The 23,063-nt window shown below is 42.5% G+C and overlaps 1 protein-coding gene across 1 annotated transcript in view; it reads right to left on the reverse strand.

Annotated features, from left to right (window-relative positions):
- LOC306929877 (rap1 GTPase-activating protein 1-like) overlaps positions 1–22,486 on the reverse strand; it is a gene marked incomplete at its 5' end in the record, with an annotated part of 42,779 nt that extends 20,293 nt beyond the window's left edge. The window contains 10 exons of the mRNA XM_079510608.1: positions 8,933–9,073; positions 9,892–9,978; positions 10,080–10,151; positions 13,190–13,345; positions 17,100–17,229; positions 17,766–17,866; positions 17,954–18,037; positions 18,315–18,368; positions 18,469–18,547; positions 22,374–22,486. Coding sequence (XP_079366734.1) covers positions 8,933–9,073; positions 9,892–9,978; positions 10,080–10,151; positions 13,190–13,345; positions 17,100–17,229; positions 17,766–17,866; positions 17,954–18,037; positions 18,315–18,368; positions 18,469–18,547; positions 22,374–22,486 — 1,017 coding nt within the window. The remainder of the gene's footprint in view (positions 1–8,932; positions 9,074–9,891; positions 9,979–10,079; positions 10,152–13,189; positions 13,346–17,099; positions 17,230–17,765; positions 17,867–17,953; positions 18,038–18,314; positions 18,369–18,468; positions 18,548–22,373) is intronic.
- Between the last annotated feature and the right edge of the window lie 577 nt (positions 22,487–23,063).

Below are 23,063 nucleotides of genomic sequence, written 5' to 3' on the forward strand. Positions count from 1 at the left end.
AGTTAGAGAAGGCATGGTGTGTTAACAGTAGTGGTCAAAGTCATTTTTGTGGGGACTCCCCAAGTTATGATAATATATTAAATATTGTCATAATCATATCATATATCATATATGATCGACTCTGGATACACTGAGTCATCAAGCTTTGTTCAGGATTAGCGATCTAGACAAGCAAATGTGGCTATAGTGGCGTGAAATGTATATGTCAAATATCCTCCATCTGACACATTGGATTCATAATATCTGTGTCAAATCGAGTAGATCTTGACATTATTTGGAAGCCCTCTCCATAACTAGAGGACGTTTTTGAAATACAGCTTTGTTTCACTTCCTGTAGAGTAAAAAAATTAAGTGTTATAGGTCTATCACTAATTCTCAAGTGTAACTATAACTACTATTTACCAATAGTCATAACTGCATACTGTTGGTTAAATAGAAGTGAAACTGTGACGCTCAGGTTAGTGATTGCACGTAAGCAGCTTGTCATAAGTTTGTTTTCCTTTTGTAGCCTATTAGTGACACAGTAGCAGTTGGTGTGAAATTTTGCTGAAACAATTGCTGTAACATTTTGACAGTATACTGGAGCAAAATTCTGCACAGATCAGCAGGGCAACAGTGGTTATATGTTTTGGTTTTAATTCCTGCCTCACATTCTAGACCTTGGCCTCTGGCTCCAAGCAAGCTAGGGTTTTTGATTGAGGTGTTTATTGAAACTAAATGTGTACCATGTTGTTGGTTTGTATTTAACTTGGCCAAATGGCTAAAGTTAAGCATCTCTCTGCCTAGGGTGAGAGAGGAAGTTTTTGTGTGCACTGTGTGTGTTTGACCGGAACCATTTTAGATTTTTGGCCCTCACACACACACCCACACACACACACAACACACAACCCCCTTTGAAGATTTGTTATCAATCATTGAAAAGGGGGGTGAGTGTTGTAAACCTTTTGGTGTAGTCCATCCTGGTTCCAGGCCATAAACCCAGGCAGGATTAGCTGAGTCAACAACCAGTTGACACCAACCCCATTTAGTTTTGGCCTCCAGAGCCACACGGCAGACCTGACCCCCACCTATTTTTCTTCATCCCTTCAAATCGAAGAGGAAGAAGGGGGGGTTCTGGGCCTGTTCCCCTGTGTTGGGCCATGCAGACAGAGAGAGACAAACTCCTATCACCAATTTTGCAGAATGTATACTAGTAGTTTATTTCTAAACTCTCTCCTGGCTGTGAAAGTCTTTGTCTTGTACCAAATTGTGAGAGATTCACTTCAGTGGCAAATGTGTTCTTGTTAACCTCAAAATAATTATAATGCTATCCAACTTAGTTCCATTATGATCTAGACTTAAGCTTTAATTCATTTTGGCAGAACAGATTGGTTACAATCAGTTCAGAATCCTAGAAGTTATTATTTAATTTCCAGGGAAACAACTAAATTCTATTTTAAACTTGTTCGAACTATCAAAGTTCACCTACAAAGTATTTTCAACTTAATTTTAAGTAGACCAAACACACTTCTAGTTCCCTTAGTCACGATTATATACTGACAAGTGGTACATTATAACTATTTTTGCCAGCCGAATAATATTTTAAACTTGTTCGAACTATCAAAGTTCACCTACAAAGTATTTTCAACTTAATTTTAAGTAGACCAAACACACTTCTAGTTCCCTTAGTCACGATTATATACTGACAAGTGGTACATTATAACTATTTTTGCCAGCCGAAGAGAAATCTCATCATTTTTTTTTTTTTTTCCAGTGACTATCTCTCAGCAGTCCTTGTCTCAAAAATTGCTCAAATATGCTGCATAACATGGCATATGTGGTAGCACAAGCAATAAGAGGGCTAAATTTTGATCCCAAACTGAAAAATACTTTTCGATTTGATTGTGATACAGACATGTGTCAACTGATTACACCGTTATCAACAGCTAAGAGTCAAAAGATCGAACTGCTGAGAGATGTTTTAAAACAGGAAAATGTGACAATGCAAAGATATGGTGATTTGACTCAAATCTGTAAACTACAGAGTTCTGTCATAGATTTGCAAGACAGGATTGCATGCCTGGAGAGTCGTAAATGTACCGCTAATGATGATATGGTTAAATGTTTTCAGGACCTCCTGACCGAGGTCAGAGGTCGGACTCAGGCACGCAATGGTCAGCTTTGCTGTGGACCTGTGGAGCAGACCCAGTTGGGGGTTAATCAGTCAAAAGTAATCTCAGAATTGAATTCTAATGTGAACAAACTAAATATAGAAATCGATCAATTACGGAACACTGTGGCTTCACAGGACGCTAGCCTTAATTTTAGCGTACAGCATATTTCAATGCTGCAAGCTAAAATAGACCAAATTGACGAAAATGAGTGGGAAAACCACAGGACGTGCAATGACACATCCCCTCTCATTAGCAGTCAACAAGGAGGGGGGGGGGCTGGATCCTGTTTCCTCCCCAACCTCCTATGTGCCTGATACTAAACTTTTAACCCCTTTCTCAACACGGCCAAAGCGACCCCAGGTCAGCCAATATCCTTATCGGTCCGGGGTTGTGACCCGGTCAACTGGTGGTCAGACTCCAGATTTGGTCGGAGCACAATATGGTGTAGGCATGGTGGAGGTGATGTCACCTCCACCATCAAATCAAGTAGATCCTGACCTTAACACACAGGCACATGCTAAGACCCTGGGGGATGATGTCCTGTGGAAAATCTCTAAACATATAGACCATTTTTACCCACAGGCTTCAGGCAATACAGATTCCCAAGCATACCTGGACTGTATTGTTGACAGTTTACGTTCGTATGAACCAGTCACGGTGGAAACAAAGGTGAATCTCATCCGTTTAACCTCAAGCCGCGAAGTTGCCTCCTGCCTTAGGCGGCAGGCAAGTCAAACACTACTAGACTGGCATTCTGTCTGTCAGGCAATAATCGGGGAGTTTGACCACGATGTTGCCAAAAGTGGGCTGATTTCGGCCATGGAGGTTAAACAGCATGAGCAGGAAGATGTTAGGGTATTTTATAAACGTTTAATGAAAGCATTTTTCGGCAGTAAAAATAGCCCAAAGATGGAGGAAGATGTACATTTCAAGGCGTTGTTCCTAAATAATTTACTTCCCTCTGTTACAAAACACTTCCCTCTCGGAATCAATTCTGAGAAAATACGTGCCGTTGTTTTGCGATCCTTGGCAAAGGAAGCGTTTGACAGAGAATGCCATGAAGCATCTTATGTAACTGGCAGCACCCAAATCGATGACTGTCTCCCCGAAAGTCATCAGAGCCCTGTGTTGGTAAAGAATTCCCCAAAGGAATCTCGTAGACAAAAGAAATCCCGCATCTACGCTGCCAGACAGGTTTCAAGCCCCACTGATAATGACTGGAGAAAATCTATGAGGGATTATACACCTTGATAATTCTAAACAACACGGTGGTTATTTCTTTGTACGTGAATGTTTCAGACGACCACTACACTATATAGTTTGTGTCATTTGAAACATTCGGGGGGATACAGTGTTACACCTGTTGTTTGCAGTAATTATATACATCTGTTTGTACACTTTGTGTCACGTATGTCTCATAACAGTTTGAGATGTTTATACACAGGCAACACGTTTGCATGTATATAAACGAGTGTATAAGATACGGCAACATAAACTTTTTTAGTCACTCCATGATGATGAACATTATCTGTGTGCCTTGATCATTATTTGTTTTACTAACCATAGGTGAGGTAACAGCATGTATTAACTACACTGTAGCTCCACCCACATTGGTTGTGATTTTGCCCTATCAAAGGTGATTTAAACTGATAAGTAATATATCAAGGAATATGTTTGACAGACAAGGGCCAACCATGGTTGACCTTTGTCCATCGCAGATGACAGCTGTTAATACTGCTGGCCGACTTCACAGGGATTCGTGCACGGTACAAAGCTTAGTGGTATTTGTTTTAAGCATAGTAAGTTGTGAATGAAAGTAGGAGCTTTGATTCCTCACCCCTGATCAGGGTGGGGATGATAGGGGCTCTGCACTTTTACAACTGTGACATTAGTCCCTCTTTTCACAGGATAACAGAGTCATGAACTGTTGATCTGTAGTGATAGGAGGAACAATGGCTGTAATGCTTAAAACACTATACCAATTTGCTAGGGACAGTAACCCACATGTGCATGTCCAATTTGTGAATCTAAGGCCATCATTTTTGTCAATTACAACTATATAGAAATGATGTCTCCACACACACTTCATCATTTCGGTGACTAGGAGAGATGCCTACTATTATAGGTCTAAAGCCTACAGCAAACCTTTGACGTAGCTAGACCCAATCAAACCCAATCTAACCGGTAGCTAAACTACACGTGACTACTTCACGTCAGTTAGAGTGAACTCACTGCTTAAATTAAACTATGGTAAACAAAAACAGATCTTAGAAAGAAGTGCTCTGATAAAAAGGCATGACAAATGCTAACACATCACTCCTCCAATTATAGCCTACATTATAATAGGAGTTTTCTAAACAGTCTCAGCTCTATTTGAGATTACCTGTATGTTACCTGTGTTTTCTTTGTTTTGAATTGTTGTTCAACAAATCAGTTTGTACTAGAGTTAATCAATCTATTCACGTCACAGTGAGTAGAACAAGTATGCTTTCTTTCCACATAGTAAACAAAACATACAGTAATTTATGTGCATTTTTAGGAGTTTTTCCTTTTGTGTTTTTGGCCTTATTCCTTCAATTTTGTGTAGACTTGTTTTGTGTTTAACTTGAAGCCTCTGACTATAGAGCCACGGCCTATAAGAGAACTTTCTTTCAAGAAGTCCAGAGTTATACAGTCACCAGAACAGTTTAGCAGATAAGAAGTTGCCATTTAATCATGCGATGTATATGCTCTGTGTACTCTGTGTTCATCCTCTCACTTTTTACTTTTGCCCTCAAAGATCAAGGACTCAACGTGTCGTTTCGTCATGATACTGAGGACAAAGGGGGGACATGTAGCGTGGGACCTGGACGGATATGAACACAGATGGATTTTTGTTCATAACCAAATGAACACATTGGAGGCACGGTACATAACCCCCCCCCATGTTCTCCCTGACACTGCTTGACTGACTCCACTTACAAGAGAAGGGGGGGGGGGGGGCTGAACCAGGACCCCTACGTAATGTGAGCTTTATTGCCCATTGGAATGCAGGCTACATAAGCATGCAGGATGCTGAGAGCAACCTCTCTAAGACTACACAATGAGACAATAAAGTTTGAATAAAACTGTTCACGTATTATGCCTTTGAACCACGAATATATATATATATTTGTATACTATCTATTGGGGTTCAACCATATATATATATATTGTGTTGAATTAATGTGATGAGTGTATTATATATTATATATATAATTATATTCTGGCTTGCCTGACTTCTAATTTACATACGGCTGTACTGTTTGATATCTCCACATGTGGAAATTCATGCTGAGTGCAAATATTTAGTCAGATGTATTAATAGGAGCTCCCCAGAACCACTAGTGACGAGTTAGTATTTCATGTGCTTTATGGTTCATGGGTTAAGGGGACAGCCCTTAACCCACACGTCCGGACCCTGCAGCTCCTTGCATGACAAGGAGCCAGTCTCCGCCTCTTCAATATATATGAGATGGCCAAGCAGCCATCTCTCTCTTAACTTCTACTGGGACGACGGAGGACAAGGGAGGGTTTGACGCACGTCCCCGCCCACACACACACAGCTGTCCTCTGACCAGGCCCTGGGTTGACTCTGTCCCCACCACAGAAGTTCCAAGTTTCTGGGTAAGACCTCAGCGCCACAGCGGCCGGTTCCCAGAGACCGTGAGGCAACCCAAAACTGACCAGACGACAGGTTCTCTCTCTACGAGACTCTCAGCGCCACAGCGAGGATAAGACATCCCAAGTCTCCTCTGCCGCTCGAATCTTCAAGAGGGTCAGCTTAAGCCAAGCGCCACCAAGCTGATTCCGACGAGGGAAACCGATGCCTGCACACAGCTGCCTCTGACGACTACTAAACCACTGCCCAGTGACATCCTTCTGGGCCTGCCATCCACCGCCCCTAGCCTCTGGCTAGCTCGACAGCACCACGGCCCAGCTACCACATGGTCACCGCTACAGACAATGGCTGCCATCCACTGCTGACCTCTACACACAGGCGAGCATATGTCACATGATAGATGGCAACTGAGTGTAGCAGGCTAGGGTAGATGTTATTTTGGAAGGTAGATCTGCTATTTTCGAAACCTCTCTTTTATTATTTCATGTTTCTTTTCCCTTTATTCGTTTCATGAGCTATCACTATTTACCTTTACCTGACCTTACTTTGATCAAAAGGTTTCATTTAAACCTGTGTCCATTTTTGGGATTGTTTGTACACATTTGATTTATTTTGTTATAATAAATTTATATGATTTTCATTAAGAAGTCGTTGTGTATTATATCTCAATATTTACAGTACAAGTACCGTTGGAATATTTATTGCAAGTCTGTCCAAGAATTCATGTTACATTACAGTGACGTGAGCAATATAATTATTATATTGTAATATTTTAATAATTAATATTCATAAATTATGAATATTGATATTTGAAATATTACGTCCTGACAGCTGTTACCCAGCTATATTACACTGGTAATGAATCTCAAAGCAGCATGAAAAAGGGGATCAAGTCTGACAAAAGCAGAGGACCAGGCGAAACGGTAAACAACATCGCCGTAATCAAGTTGCGACATGAAAAGGCCAGTGACCAGCCTTTTTCGTGAGGCAGAAGAAAAACAGGACTTCATTCTATAGAAGAAGCTCAAAGTGAATTTTAGCTTCTTCGCCAATGCATCAATGTGATGATTGAAGTTTAGCTTGGGCTTGCCACCTGCTTGAGACAGCAAAGGAACCCAAGTGTGCAGGGAAGTGACACTCGGCATTGTGGCTGCTGTGCTGATGGAGTTCCATGCATAATATTTTGCCATGGAAAATCCCTCATGTAAAAAGTAAAAACCCATCACACTAACTTGCATGCACACAATGGTGCACTTTGTGTGAAATTGTTATCGTCTCCACCAGGCCGAAGGCATGGGGAGAGAGTATGTTTTGCACTCCGTCCGTGTGTGTGTGTGTGTCCGTGTGTGTGTGTGTCCGTCCTTCCGTCCGTCTGTTACCAGCTAATCTCCGGCACCGTTAACCCGGTCGATGCCAAACTTTGCACACACACACACTCCCTGGATGCCAACGATGAACCTCTGCCCCACATTTTCCAGAACGGCCTGTTATAGCACCACCATGAGGCAGCTTTTCACATTTTTTACCTAAAACTGCACTGATCTGCGTGAAACGTTGCATGCACACTCCCTAGAGGCCAAGGACAAACCTTTGACCTGCATTTTCCGCATCTGCCTTTTATAGTGCCACCAGGAGGCCGACTTTTGTAAAACACATTTTTTTATATTACTCCTCCAGATTCTGTCCAAAAATCTCACAAATCGTTACACAGTATCTCTATGGTCATGTGCTCAAGTCGGATCTGTCCGATATTTCATATTCCATCCTAATTGGCTTTCACAGTTTGCAAGATTGCCCCGTTTTGAACAAAAGCCTCAAATCATGAACGCAGCATGCAATTTACGTGAAATCTTTCACACATTTTCTTACTAGGCTGAGGAATATATCCCACCCTTTTCACATTGGCCTGTTATAGCGCCACCAACAGGTTGATTTTTGCTAAACACATTTTTGGAACAAAATGCCTCAAATCATCCAATTGCCATCAAAGGCGTATGAAGAAATGGCACCCTTTTCACATTGGCCTATTATAGCGCCACCAGGAGGCCACAACCTGACCTGCCCTGGTGGAGACCTGTGCCCCGAGGGGCACTTTTTCTGGTTTGATTTTGTTTTGATTTTATGGGGGACATTTATAAATTGTTATAATTTTCTTGTTATACATAAAACAAATAATTGTGGAAAAAATACAATAAAAGTGACAGTAATGACAAAAATCGGAATAGAGTTATTGAATAAAAATATTTGTATTGATATCTCAATGACAAGATGATCCTTAATGGTCAAAATAATATCAGAAAATTGAAAATGTCCCAATTAGTTGCATTAGACTAATTGCACCGGTTTTTCATGGCAAAATGACCTTGACCATGACCTTTCAAGGTCAATAACACCCAAAATGGTATCAGAAACAAATTCCACACACCTGAATTAGTCAGGATGGAGGTATTACATGTGCAAATACACCCAGAAACAAAAAAGTTGTATTTTCATCATAGCCGATGGCGGCCATATTTGATGTAGCCATTGCGCTATTCGTGGCACTATGGCGGACGAGCACCTCGTTGATTTTTCATGTCTAGGGACCCATTGACTCAGTTCAAGTGAGAAATTCCTCCAACACCAAATTGCGAGAAGGTCTACAGGCAGGTACAGGACTAACACACACTGGCTGTCACTTGAGCACAACATGGGTGACACCCTCTATTGTCCCATAAATGTTCATCATTTAACCTGCAGGCTGAATCTAACTCAAGAGCTAGCTCTCATTTATTCCGAGTGCTGCTCAAAAGACAGGCTCTTCAGTCTTCACTCCACACTTTCTTACAGTTGACATTTTGCCTTCAATACATCATATCTTGTCTACTGGGACCATGCTGTTTGTCTTTTGCGCTGCCGGCAATAAAATGTTCCTTTTTCCCCCACAAAACTGCAGACGTGAACTCATTTCTCATGTGTGATTACCCAGAATCCCAAACCAAGAAGAAAAAAAAACAACAAACAAAGATCAAAGACCATTTTCTCAGTCAGCATTCTCTCGCTCTCAAACATGCAGACTTGCAGAATATAGTTAGCCGCCAATTAGCGCCATTTAGTGCGTCCCACATCAAATGCGGGATGGGGGCTGCATGCATGTTACCTTAAAGGACTCGAAGAATCCCCCTCCCCCTCCTCCTCCGTTCTCCAGTTTGTCCTCGTCTCCTCCCAGGCCCATCATGGACTGGCTGTGGATATGCAGCTCCTCGTACAGCGTCTCCAGCAGGGCCGACCGCGTACGCTCCTGGCCAACCACAACACACACGCAGTGCTAAGAATGGGCTCTATGGCCTGGGCCGGCCAGGCGGTCCAGGCACCTAGGCTGGCAGCCTGACAGCATGTCGCAGGTTCGAGTCACAATCCTGTCGAACTTTGCGTGTCTTCCCCCCCCCCCCCCCCCCCCCCCATCTCTCTCCCCGTTTCCTGTCAAACTACTGTTAATCTATCAATAAAGGCAAAAAGCCCCAAATATATCTTGAAAAAAAAAGAAAAGAATGGGCTCTATGCAGTATGCACACAGAATAACTTCTGGGATGCTTCACTACTTCCTTCAGGTGTTACTAATTATACTAATCAAGGCTTCCATTTAGTGTACAGTGGTTTTCAAACCATTTAAATTCGGGTCCCTTACGGGTCAATTTGGTTCCATTTGTACACTCTCAGAGTTACATGCCCATACAGAGACATTTGGAACTTAAGGACACTTTGAGACCCACTTGTGTAGCAGTGTGCTTCCAGTGAGCCAACATGCACAATATCACCACCCTGACTGCATTTGACCACAATGGAACAGAGCCCTCATTAGTATCATCGGTAGCACCTGTGAAGTGGCCCAAGTTCTTTCCAAAATGGCGTGTGTGCATTGAGCCCATTTGTTCGTACTATATAAGTGTGTGTGTAACAGTTCTGCTCCCTGGCTGAACATAGCAGAAGAGTAGTGAAACAAAACATGTCCGCCAGTCCGTGAAAGCACCACGGTTCCAAGAATCTAGGACGGAACCAGTTCTAGAACCAAAGTTCTTTTGGTGTAAAAGGGGCCTGGTGGAAAAGGGTTCTTCTCACCTCCAGCTTGGCAAACTTCTCAGCCTTATAGCAAGCATACTCCGCATTGATAAGCTTAGTGAAGAGGAACTCGTGGAATTCAGGGCCCTGTGGACGACAAAACCGGGAGGTGAAAGAAGTCAAGAGCAAGTGAATAAAGTTTTACGGCATTTTGTTATGACATCATCTGCTTTGTAAAACAATCTGACCTTTTTAAAGATGGCGGGGTCTGGCAGAGCGGGCCCGAAGAAAGGCACATCATCTCTCGCTGTCACCGACACCTGAAGGGCAAGGAAGAGGTCAAACGACAGTAGCTTATACTTGCCTGGCTAATAAGCCAGACCGAATCAGCCGTTGGCAAAAAAAAATTGCCTGCCGGCGGATTACGGTCTGGAGATGCTCAATTGTACGCCCATTTCCTACACCAGAGAACTGGTGTGGCCAATCGGGACACGGTATGCAATATGGGCGGGCTTTGGTACAGTGACGTTCAATGCTTGAGACCTTTGACTGACAGTAGCTCTGACCAATTGCGTCAAAGAGAAACTGTTTGAACCCGCCCCCCGGGAAACAAGATCCATACACAGCATCTCCAGACTCAAATACCACACGACAGTGTGATTTGAGTCTGGCTTATTAGCCAGGCTAGCTTATACTGCCCTACAAAGCCAATGCAGTAACTACATTTTTGGTCGAAATGGAGTTATAACAAAACATGTACTCCTTTGTGTCCGTTTTATCTTGTGACAAAATATCAGAGTTTAATTTTGTTTTAGAGAAAAGGCGCAGTAACTACAAAACCTAACTCAAAATCAAGGTAGAGTGCAGTAACTAGATTTTGGAGGTCAAGGGCCAAATCAGCAATTCAAAGTTTTGGGCATGATAATTACATAATGCATAATGAAAGTAAATAGACCGGTGCCTGGCTGTAGAGCAACGAGTCGGTAACAGAGTACCAGTTCCACCCATCTGTCTGTGTCCCTTTTATGCCCATATATGGAGATTTCTGTATCTGTCTCTCTTTTTCCCTTTATTACTACAGTATATAACATCATTGGGATGTCAGAAAAGGCCAGCTCCATATATGGATGTCAGAACAGGCCAGCTCCATATATGGAGATCTAGGGCTGATCTGGATTTGGACCCTGTCCGGAGCCTGGGCAAAATTGAAGTTGTGGGGCGAACGATTACAGATTACAGACAGTCCTGATTACAGTGACGTGGCACATTTATAGATAGATATCACTTGTATACCTATAGTATAACCCATTTGGCTGGCCAGTTGAAAAACCTTAAAGCCAATTATCTCAGTTTCACCTTGAGCATACTTAGGCTGAGCTCACACGGTTAATGCAGTGATTTTTGTTGTGAGTGTCATGGCCGCCCCCAATGCATTTCCAATAGAGGTCACATGGTCTGTTGTATGGCTTTCAGCTGTGTTTCGACTGCGCCCCTCCCCCTCACACAACACAATGTTGTGTCAAACCATGTGACTCCCATTGGAAATGCATTGGGGCGGCCATGACACTACCCAACGAGCATAGAGCATTGCATTAAGCGTGTGAGCTCAGCCTTAGGCTACTGCACCTTGTAGGGCAGTATAAAGGCTCCTTGAATGTCCTTCCATGCTAGACTATAACCGAGGCGTCGTTTCATAAAAGGATGGCAAAAAAGGAACACATGAGAGCCAATTTCAAAAACTAGGTCACTTTTGTGGTCATATATGGATCTGACTGATTTGTTTGCACCTGATGCCATGACAGCACAGTGAGCACACTACATATTTGGGTGTAGCTGAATTGGGAACTCCTTATATGGCTGAGTCATGGTGACATGAACCCGCCCGCCGGCCGGCCCTCCCCAGAGAAAGAGTGCTGCCATTGAGGGGTCAGAAAACCAAGCAGTCACGTGACCCATGCAGCCCTCGAGAGTGACAAGCTGGAGTTTTAAATACAATTTACAATTTACAATTTAGGCATTTAGCAGACGCTCTTAATCCAGAGCGACTTACATTAGGCAAGAACAAAAGTATGGGAATACATCACATATATAAAATGCATTTATCAAGAAACATGCGTAAGCTAAGAACGTAACTAGAACATATCTATATAATGACACTATACATATTAAATATACATATATACTATACTATGCTATACATATGTACTATGATGTGCTATGACTACATACAATGCAATTATTGTGCTGTCTACATGACATGCTATAAGTCTGTTTCAAATGCTATCTAAGTCTAAAAAGTGCTATCTAAGGGGGTAGGATAAGTGCTATGGGCCATGATGGAGTCTGAAAAGGTGGGTCTTCAGACTACGGCGGAAGATTGGGAGTGATGCTGCAGTTCTGATTGCAACGGGGAGTGCATTCCACAGTTTTGGGGCCAGAAGGGAGAAGAGTTTGGGACGTGTGGAGCGTTGTCCCGGCGTTTTTAGTGAGGGTACTTCCAGCTTTCCTGCGTTGGCTGATCTGAGTGCGCGGGAGGGTTTGTAGGGTTCAATCATGCTTGCAAGATATGGGGGAGCCATACCTTTGGTTGCTTTGAATGCCAGCATCAGAGTTTTGTACATACATTGTTTTCAATGAGAGCAGTGCAGATAGCAACAATTTTAGGTTATGTGTGCAACATGACAACTGTTTTAAAGTATTGTACAACTAAAGTCTCTTTAATGTTTATTTCATCAGTGGGCAGTGGTGGCTCAGGGGTAGAGTGGCCGGATGGTACCGCATGGTTGCCAGTGTCGAAGTGTCCTTGAGCAAGACTCTGAACAACAAATTGCTCCTGATGTGCTACAGCATTGCACAAAGTGTTATTGTGCTCTTTTGAGACATCAATATAATTATATCGTTTGCAAATCAGAAAACAAGGTATCCGAAAATAACCTTCATTTGTCTGTATCGATTACTTTTACAAAGGTCACAGTCATTAGGCCTTTGTTCATGCCTTGTCTACTCGACTCCCGTAGAGTCCAGTGCATTCCGTGCAGGGCTTTGTAACTATTCGGCTCCCCATAGCCGCACGGAGCCACCATTGGACTGGCCCCATGAACTGAACGGAGATGTCTCAACTCTCCTTCAAGAGTTTTGCCTGTTTCCATTGCAGCTCAAAAGGCTTCCAAACCCCAGAGAAAACTCCAGACCACAGAAAACCCACTGAATGTTCAAGATTCTTGGGTGTAATGGAAGTCATAAAACCTAAAATATATATATATATATATATATAAATTAACCTTTAAGCTAACGTATGAAATCTATAACGACACACAGATGCATTCCCGGTTTAAATGGCTTAAGGCAAAGCGATTACCTTATAGGTGACATTGTCCGAACACGCATTCTCCACCTGCACCACCACGTAGCCATGTAGGAAGTTGGAGGCGATCATGTCTGGCACGAAGGGCGTGTTCTCCTCCTGAAACACCAGGGCCACGATGTCATTGCCTATGTGTCGCTTCCTCTGCAGCTGGATGGCACAATAAAACAAACCACATCTCAGGAGGGAGCAATTGCATTCATCCCAGAGAAATTAATTGGCAATGCCCACACACACACACACACACACACACACACACACACACACACACACACACACACACACACACACACACACACACACACACACACACACACACACACACACACACACACACACACACACACACACACACACACACACAAGCTTTTCAATCATTTTCATGAAAGCATGATGGACAAATGTCATGTCACTAGTGTCAACCCACAAAACTGGAATTACAGATTACAGCTGGCATCTTCCATACATGGGATCTGATTAAAAAAAAATGAAACACTATTTCTCTCATGTGCTTAAACTGCTGGAAAATGATCTTAACATTTTGAAGTTGATTGATTTGTATGATGCATTCCATCATTTTAAAAAGTGTCCCTATGGGAAAATGAAAGATGATTAAAATATTATTTGAACACAAACAGCAGATGCATGCACTTTCCCTGTTTACCAGTCCAACTAATTACCCTGTCCACTGGCACAATTACATACCTCAGCAATTTGTGCTGAGGTATAGGCCTACAGTATTTCCTGTTTTTGTTTTTACAATGTGTGGCATGATACATTTGCAGAATTGGTTGAGTGCTTCAGGGCCACAGAAGATATTTACAGTAGGAGGTGCTGAACGTTTAGGAGGGGGTGCGCCCTGCAAAATGCACGTGCACGCGCCCCGTGCATGTGCATTTTCATGCGGAAAAGTGGCTTTTACTTTCCCTCTCCACACGCAAGTTATATGAACAAACTGACACAGGCAACTAACCAGGAAAAAGCGCTGATACTGTGATACAGCATATTTATTAGGCCTAGTAAACAGAAATTAGTTTTGATTAAAATGATTATTCTCCCCCTCCTGTCCGAGGGGGGCTGTGCCTGGGGGGGAGGGGGTGCCCCCCCAGCATCCCTACTTCCCTCAGCCAGAGTGCCTCCTGTTTCATAGCAGATTCACAATGATTCTTTCTATTATGCTACTCATCAAGCCAGGAAACAGAACATGGGGCAAGAGTCATGATGAGTGCCATTAGCCTGGCAGCCAGGAAAATATTATTCTACAGATGGTGCAGCAAGGCAGTTTTTTAATTTACTGAAGGTCTAAAAATCAACAAACGTACAAGAACAAAATTCATGCATTAGTCTTTTTAAATGTAATGCTGAAATGTGGAGAGTCAATGGCAGTGAGACATTAAAAGTGCATTTTATCAGATATTTCAATACTACAGCGCTCTATATTACACACTTATATATACACATTATAATTGTAATGTATTTATAAACACTTATATTGTAGCTCATAAATGAATGCCCTGCCTACTTCATCATCATACAAGAATGTCGCACAAACATGGTGAAAATAGCCGATCTACAAGCTCACAGCGCATCTCGAAGCATTGTGATCTAGGTTGTATGTCCAAAACCGTTGGTTGCCACCGGACAGCGACTGTACATCTACGTTTCACAAACAGATAACAGTCGGAGGATAAATGGCAGTGCTTCCTTATCCATGGAGAACAGTTCCTGCGTACAGTCTCCTCCCCCAGTTGAAAGACCTCCACAGCTTAATACCTGCTCTGCAGCAGTATAATGCTGAATGTGCTCCCTGTCGCTGCAATATTATACACCCCATAATAAGCCCACTTTGCACCTGTTGATGACAGACGTAATAGCTGGCAGCATTAACTAAGTGCTCCCATAAAATGGCACAGTACCCATTGTTCATGTGGTCACTGTGCGTCAAAATAGATTTAATTATATTTATTTATGCTGACGATTTATGGATGATTCCTCTCTGGTTTGCTGCCCAATTACTTTACAGCCGCTGCCTCTTAATAAACCATTGTGTTTGCTCTCAGAGAATCAGCCACCTGCCTAAGGCCCCTGGTGAAACTGAATGTGAAAAAACATGGAAAATGACAAGACATGAAAATGTTTGTATGTGTGTCTGTGTGTCTGTGTGCATGCGTGCGTGTGTGTTTGGGGGTGGGGGTGGGGTTGTACATAGCCAATCAGGTCCGTTTCACCAAGTAAAGAGGCGTCTATGTATCTGTTAGATTTAGGCAGAGTAGGCACTAGGCAGTCTATTCTCCATTGGACCATTTTCTTATTCTAAGACCGTATATGGAACCTGGCTCAGGGGGGAAGGGAGGGGTCTTATCTAGATCCATTCTCGGGCCAGCATGAGAACACAAGGCACCAGAGGAGGTGGTGTCTTACCACGATGCCATCCCTGAACACATCATCTGTTAGTCTTGATGTTTACCCACACGGTGGCCTGCTGGGTCCAGATGGCAACAGAACACTCATCCCACAGTCTCTGTGCAGACAGGCTGCTGGGCCTGATAGCTGCCATGGGCAGTTGCTTAATAATGAGCTCAACACATGCTGGGCAAATGGCGGAGATAATATCACATGATATCATATATCATATATCATATTATTATTATTGCATTCCATACTAAATCATGATTTCCAATGAAGTTGGAGAGATTTGATCACTGAAAAACTATTTGAATTTGTTGTTGATTCCTTCCATAACACTGTCTTCTCTTGAATAATGCCCTATGAGTGTTGTTTATGCCCCCATGTGTCTCTCTTTCTCAGCAGTGAGATCTTCTTTCAAGTGTAGCAAAGGTCAAATCAAATTGAACAGAAAGAAAGCAGTGAAGCATCGGAGAACTAAATCATAGTTTACAGCTTTACACTGAAGCCTTAGTCTTAGTCTCAGAGAGAGGGGCAACAAACCAGAGAAGGCTAGCAACTTAGTTGGACTTGCAACAAAGCTCCATTGACAGCCAGCCCATTCATGAAACAAAAAGGTGTCTCAAAATATCTAATTAAAGATGAACTCTAATTTTGCACCTGTGCGGACAGCTATCCTCCGGTTATCCTCTTTGTCTCTGTCAAGGCTTGGTTTGGAAACAAATCCACTATTGACATGTTTCTGTCAGTAAACTCAACTCACTCAACGTGCTATGTGTGTAGCAACTTAAAGGTGCATATACAAACAGGACTCATAAAGCTGTAACTGGGATATGAGTCAGTGTTTTGGATACAAGCATAAGCAATAAGCGTGTATAGAAAATGTAGCCAATATAAGTTAGCCACTGCATGTCCTAATTATTTAGGGTTAGGTTAGGGCTTCAACACACATTAGTTTGAACTTTACTAATTAGCCTTTTCACATGACTCCACAATGTGGCAAACTAAAATGTCTCTTGCTACCGGGTTGTAATTGTAATTGCTGTAATTGAAGGCTTTTGAAAGTGCTGCTGAAAAATGTCCAGAGCCTGGGCAGGGGCCCTGTCCAGAACCCAGGCAGAGGCTTTTGTGGTGGTTCTGGACAACCGGTGATCTGACGGACTCGACACCGGGCACTGCACTCCCTGTGGTGGTGTGGAACGTGTGTGTCAAATTTGAATTTGCATTTATAGATACACGTAGATGTCCCCCTTTCATGGCCCACTGTCTCACTTATGCATTGTGGTCATGTTTTCCACTATCATAGCAATGTTCTCCCTTGCCAGTGAGGTGTGTATGTGGCCAAATTGTAGATACTATCTGCATCTTAAACTAATAGCACTTAATCCCTTGTGATTTTAAAAGTTAATTTCAGATATCCCTTCTTGTTTGCTTTCTTGGCCAAGGATCCCCTGTTTAAATAGAAAGGACAAATTGTACCTCAAATCAATCATCTTACCTGCTGTGAGTCTCCCTCTGTGTAGGGCAGCTTGGTGGAAACATGGAACATTATCTCCTTATTGTGGAAGTTTGTGTAGACAGACTCTGTGCCTGTCTGGCCGTGGGCAACGTCCAAGCCACCTCGGAACCTGGAGGAGGAGAAACGACAAGTGAAACAGAGCTGGGTAAGATGAAACACAATCAAGAGACGTGAATACAAGAGTACTGGGAGTGGAACATAAGTGCCAGTGCTTGGAGTGCCTGGTCCATTATCATTCTTATCTATCAATGAAGGATTGCCAAGGGCGCTTCATCTGCCTACTCCATCACAATGTCTGAAACACTAGAAATATCATGACAATCCAAATCAAGTGACTCAGAACTGTACTCTAATACACGTCTAACCTAAAGATAAGTCCACTGCACTACTGCAGGGATTCCTTTAGTTTAAAGTAAGCTTAACCCATTCAATCCGGGAAAGTATCCGTGTCAGTTTAGATTTTGAGCAAAGCATTAGCTTTTCAGAAAAGCATTTTTATAAATTTGTAATATAAACAATTCAAGCTATGAGGTGGAAAGTACTATAGGGACCTGTCCTACACATTGCAGGATAGTCCCAAACATGGAATGTTTATGTTTGTCACTCATCACACACACAAGCACGCATGCACAAACATATACAAACCCTTTAAAGTCATGGAGTTCTATCTTCTGACCCAGAAATTCTAAGAACTCTACAAAGGCAGGACTTTCTTCCATGTTTCCAAACAGCTCCTCCTCTGATGTCTGCGAGAAGAAAAGAATAGCTTTGCAATGACATTGGAGATCAAAAGGGGAGAAAATGCAGTCAATTTCACGTGTCACTTCACTCACCTGACCAAACTTTTGATAAACAACCCCGAACTTGAAGTTGTTGTTGATCACATGCTCGTCAAAGCTGACAATGAGCCTTGAGGCCTGGAATCAGAATCACAAGTGGGTTCATTCACTGTCATGCATATTTGCATGTACAGTAAACTTGGCTTGGTGTAACAATAGGCTATTATTAGGCACGTTATGAGCATATGGTGTAGAACAGATTAGAACAGCCATCCACGCCATAGCATAAAAATAAAAAACGCTGGAGGACTTTTTTAATTTAATTCAGTTTTACTAAATATAAAGGTGTTAAACGTCTATTAATGAGTAGCAGGATAATGGTTACAACTGGTGTCAGGTGAGAATGAATGGCTACCTTTGGGTAGAGGATGGGGTATAATCTGTCCACGTTTATTTCCTCACAGACAAGCTGTAAAAGAACAAACAGGTATGCTCAGTTTCTGTTCCCAAATCTTTTACTTTCTTCTTCTTCTTCTTTTTACTACTATGACGTGATTGGAATGGCCTACCTTGGCCATTTGAACAACATTGGGGAACTCGGTAAGGCAGGATATGGGAATCACATCATGGTAGGTTTTTAACTTTGTCCTGAAAGACAAAACATTTTGGAAAGACAAAACGCAGTTTAGTTTGTTCTATTAGTTTCAAGTCACCCCACCCCAAGGCTTTGATATTAGCCTATTTAAATGTTATCTGTCTATCAATGCAAATTGCAGGGAGCAAATTACATTGAGAGCAAGGAATGCTCCTAATGTTTATTACCCACTAAAGTATCTTTCTCAAACGTTGCCTTTGCAGACTCTCACACTCACAGTTGTCTACGAATTTCTGCTGTAAGCCGCTTGCATAGCAGCTAACAACGGCGTCAACTTCGGGAGTGCTTGAGGGCACAAGCACCCACTGACAAAATAATAAGCCAAAAAGCACCCACTGACTGAAGGCTGAAGCTCCCCTCCCCCTGGTCATTTTGTCACGTGGGGGGGGGGGGGGGGGGGGGGGGGGGGGCACCCACTGCCGTTATAGGAACCTTCCGCCACTGGCAGCTAACACTATAGCGTTCACAGTACAAACATTTAATAAGGAAGTAACAAGTAGAAGCACAACAGTGTTAGAGAAAAGTGAAAGTGATGACAAGAAAGAAAGTGATGACAAGTACTTTTTTATCTGGGGACTTAAAGAGGGGGGGGGGGGGGGGGAACTATGGAAGCATTAAATATTGACCGATCTTTACGAGACAGAGGCTTGTCCTTGTCTTTCAACAATGCATACAAAATATAAATGTTGCCATTGAATATCCTCAGTGCTGCTTACATCCACAATGACTGACATGCTTGACTGTGCTCCAGGGTGAAATTGCCTTGACTTAGAGGCTGGTCAGCCTTTTGAAATAGATAAGCGATTCCCACCCTATTGGTATGCATCTCGGACGGTGCTGAATCAACAGCACGGCACTCAAGCCCAGCCTTGTTTGAAAAGTAATGCATTTGTTTTAAAAAACATTTCTTATTTCAATAAATAAGTTCAAAACATGGGAGTCACATTTGAACTCAGGCCCACAAGGAGAAATATGGTTTATTTTGTGCACAGCATCTTTACATTGCATAGTCTCGGCTATATGCACGCGCCATGGTTCCACCCTTTTTTGCCTTTCCATTAGTCCCACTCCTTGGTGGCTCCAAATAGTAACATGCAATGCTTGCAGACTACTGAATGGTCAGAGAAACCTCACTATAGCGACACACAGACAGTCGCACATCCATGGACATATAATACAGCTAGCAAGTCATGAATACTATTAACTGTTACCTCCAGCCGTTGTTTTAGATTTGTATTTCCTATCTTCTATTTGTGAGGATCTTTCCTCCTGTGTGTAATTGCTAATGTAGAAATTGGTGAGATTAGACTGCATTGTGTTTGTTGCATCTATATATACACAATTGAGAAGAGCACACTTTGTGCGTGTGTGTGGTTCGGTTGGCCAAGTCATAGACCGTGACGTATGAGGAAGTGCTGTTTACGCCGGTGCTTTGTGGCCGCGATACGTCACTGACTTTACCTCTGCGTTTTCGACCCAGCTTTGTGGGTGTTCGCAGTTTCCATTTCTGTGATGCGATGGATCGATTCGCGTTTACCGAGCGCCCACACAACCTGCCCAGCACGGAAAGAACACGGTCAGTGGCCAAAGATAAATCGCTGTCTGCCTTCGTTCAAATGTTTTTGTGTTTCACTCAGATCGCACTGCCACATAGACTTGTGGCGTTAGACAAGCTTCTAGCATTGTACACTCTGGGAGTGTACAAATGTAACCAGTAACCACACATTTGGCTATTTGCTATTGGCTATTTGCACATCACAAATAGCCAATATACAAGCTCACAAAACGTCACACTGTGACACCTTGTAGATCGGCACAATTACGTATAACTCGAGCTTTAGTATGAAAGCCGGGGCACGAGGTTGACCCACGTGAACACTACTACTGTCTGCGAGTGGATAGGGTGGCCGTTGCCTATAGCTGCACGCTCATCCGCTTTAATGCGCCATCAACAAGGAGAATAAACAGCTTTTACAATCTGGAGTGCACTCTAGGGTACTAAATTTAATACACAGGTTATATGGAGCGCAGCAATCTTGCCTATCCTCCCATTCCTCTCCTCTCCCCTGGTCTGTCATTAGCAGAATGCGGAGGAGTGGAGTATTTCACAGTTTTGTGAGCACAGAACATGGGTGAAGGTGTGGGTGGGCGTGATTATGTCTGAAGCCTGTATAGTGGTTCTAAATTCAGAGAAAAGTTAATTAACTCCTTTGTAGCCAAGGGCGATAGGGGGCGGTAGGTGGAAAGTGCCAGAACAAATGGACAAAATAAGCAGAGAGGAAGAGCTCTTTCTTACCAAAAGTAAAAAATCGCCCCTGCTCTACTGAGGCTCACAGAGCTATGTTAGCGACCGAATTGTTGTTTTCTTTAGCGGCAGCTCGAATTAATGTTTTATTGAGCTCTGAACATCATACTGCTTTGTCCCATTATGAGCTATAAAGCCACTAAAAAAATCGTGTGCACGTGAAGGGAGCATTTAGGATTTTGGCTGTTCTTTCCATGGATGATGGTGGTTCATTTATCAAATCTCGTTTTATCGTTTATGGTAACCTGTGCATTATTACGTTTATCTCGTTTTATCGTTCATAGCTACAAAGGAGTTAGGCTATTGTTTCCCTAGGCTAATATTGGATTGGACCCTGGAAGAGGAGTGATTAACAAACACCACCATGAGGCTGGACATGGCAGATGTCCAGTAGCGTCAGGTGCTTTCAGGCACTTCATGATGGCTAGTTGCCAGCTGGCTACTATAGAGCACAGGTCTCCATGGTGCAACACGTTGAGATGCAACACGTAGTGAACTTGTAGGTTGGCGTTTTAGGCGCTTTTCGTTTTGACATTAAAAAACAAGTGCAGCCAGAGGCTATGGTTATTTGGGGGTCCTTGGAAGGAACAATGTGGGAGCTCCTTTGTTCGAGCACACCATGACAAAATGGTGAGACTGAGGGATTGAGGTGCATTGGAGTGCATCGAGTTGATAGGAACAAAGCCAGAGAGTGACATTGACAGACAGAGACAAATGTGACTACATGAAGAATGCTCAGTATGATTCAGCACACTTTCGCCTCCTTGAAAGATACAAGAGTGAAAGCTCAACCGTCAATCATCTGTTATTATACCATATTTTGATGCCTAATCATTTCTCTGTATGGCTCAATATTTCTACAGACTTAATATATTGCAGGCTGTGAAATATGTCATGCAAAATATAGTCCATTTTGAAGGACTACTAAAAAAGTATCCTGTTTGATTGCACCCTAGTGGGCTATATCTTGCGCCACCCCTTAAGCCTTATCCCTAAACTTTTGCCATTTTTTACTATTTTAAAAAGCCTTTTAAAATAGTTAAAAGAGCTGATCTACAAGCTCACAACGTGTCGATCGGCTAGTTGAACTATTTTAAAATGATTTTCAAAATAGTAAAAAATGGCAAATACGTTTAGGGATAAGGGATAAGGGTGGCGCAAGATGGAGGCCTGTGTCTCAAACATGTAATGCATGGTATTCGAACCGGTGTCAAAACACACCCTATCCACTAGCCTAAATGGAAATTCCCACAGATGTTCCAAAATCAGTTGGAACTGACACTTTCAGTGTGTCAAATCCTTAACAATAAAGAGTCCGAAAACAGCACATCCCTCAATGCTATTTAGTGAGAAGAAATTAGCCTTTTTGTTCCAATTTTTACACTCCCATGAGTTAAATTGACATTGAGGATTTTACTATGCACAAAGGGAATAAGAAGCGATAATTATGAGTATAACAGCTCAGGGAAAGAGAAAGGGAGAGGCAACGGGATATCATGACCGGGATGCTGTACCTCAGCATCAAGCGCAGGTGCTCCTGGTCCCCAATGACATCATACTTCATGGAAAAGACTAAATGGCCCAGAGCTGCATCCATGGTGTAATAATTAAAGTGTTCCTGGCAGAGAAAGAGAGATAGAGAGAGAGGGAGTCAGTCAGAGGCTGCAGAACACTGAGTTTACAAATACAATGAATGAATAGCACTGAGGATGTGACTGTGTATAGGATCACAACCCAGAAAGCCCAACATTGAGTGATGCAAAACATAATCATTTTAATTGCCAAGGTTAAAATACATGTATTTGTAATTATTAGTGTGGCAACCAGACTATAGTAATTGCCCACGTCATGTGGGTCAATACATCATCATCAGACATCCACATCGTCATACTGTCTGTACATAATTGAGACTTTTCTAGCACCATGTAACTAAACCTAACTACCCTGAATTTGAACCCGGTTGTGGCAAGTGCTGAAATGTTTACTATTGAGCTAATAGAGCCTGTCTGCTTGCTCAGGGGATACATTGAACATTGACCATCAGGCAATCCGAGGAAAAACTCAAACATTAACCTTTTGTTATTAAGTGTGTTAATACTTCATTTGTGGAATTTGACATTTCTGATTTCTGTGTTCACTTCCACAAAAGTTAATGAAACTCAAAAAAGAGCATATGAGCGGAGTGTGCTGGTGGAAAACACACT

Source organism: Electrona antarctica (assembly GCF_951216825.1).
Source record: "Electrona antarctica genome assembly, chromosome: 9".
Lineage (NCBI taxonomy): Eukaryota > Metazoa > Chordata > Actinopteri > Myctophiformes > Myctophidae > Electrona > Electrona antarctica.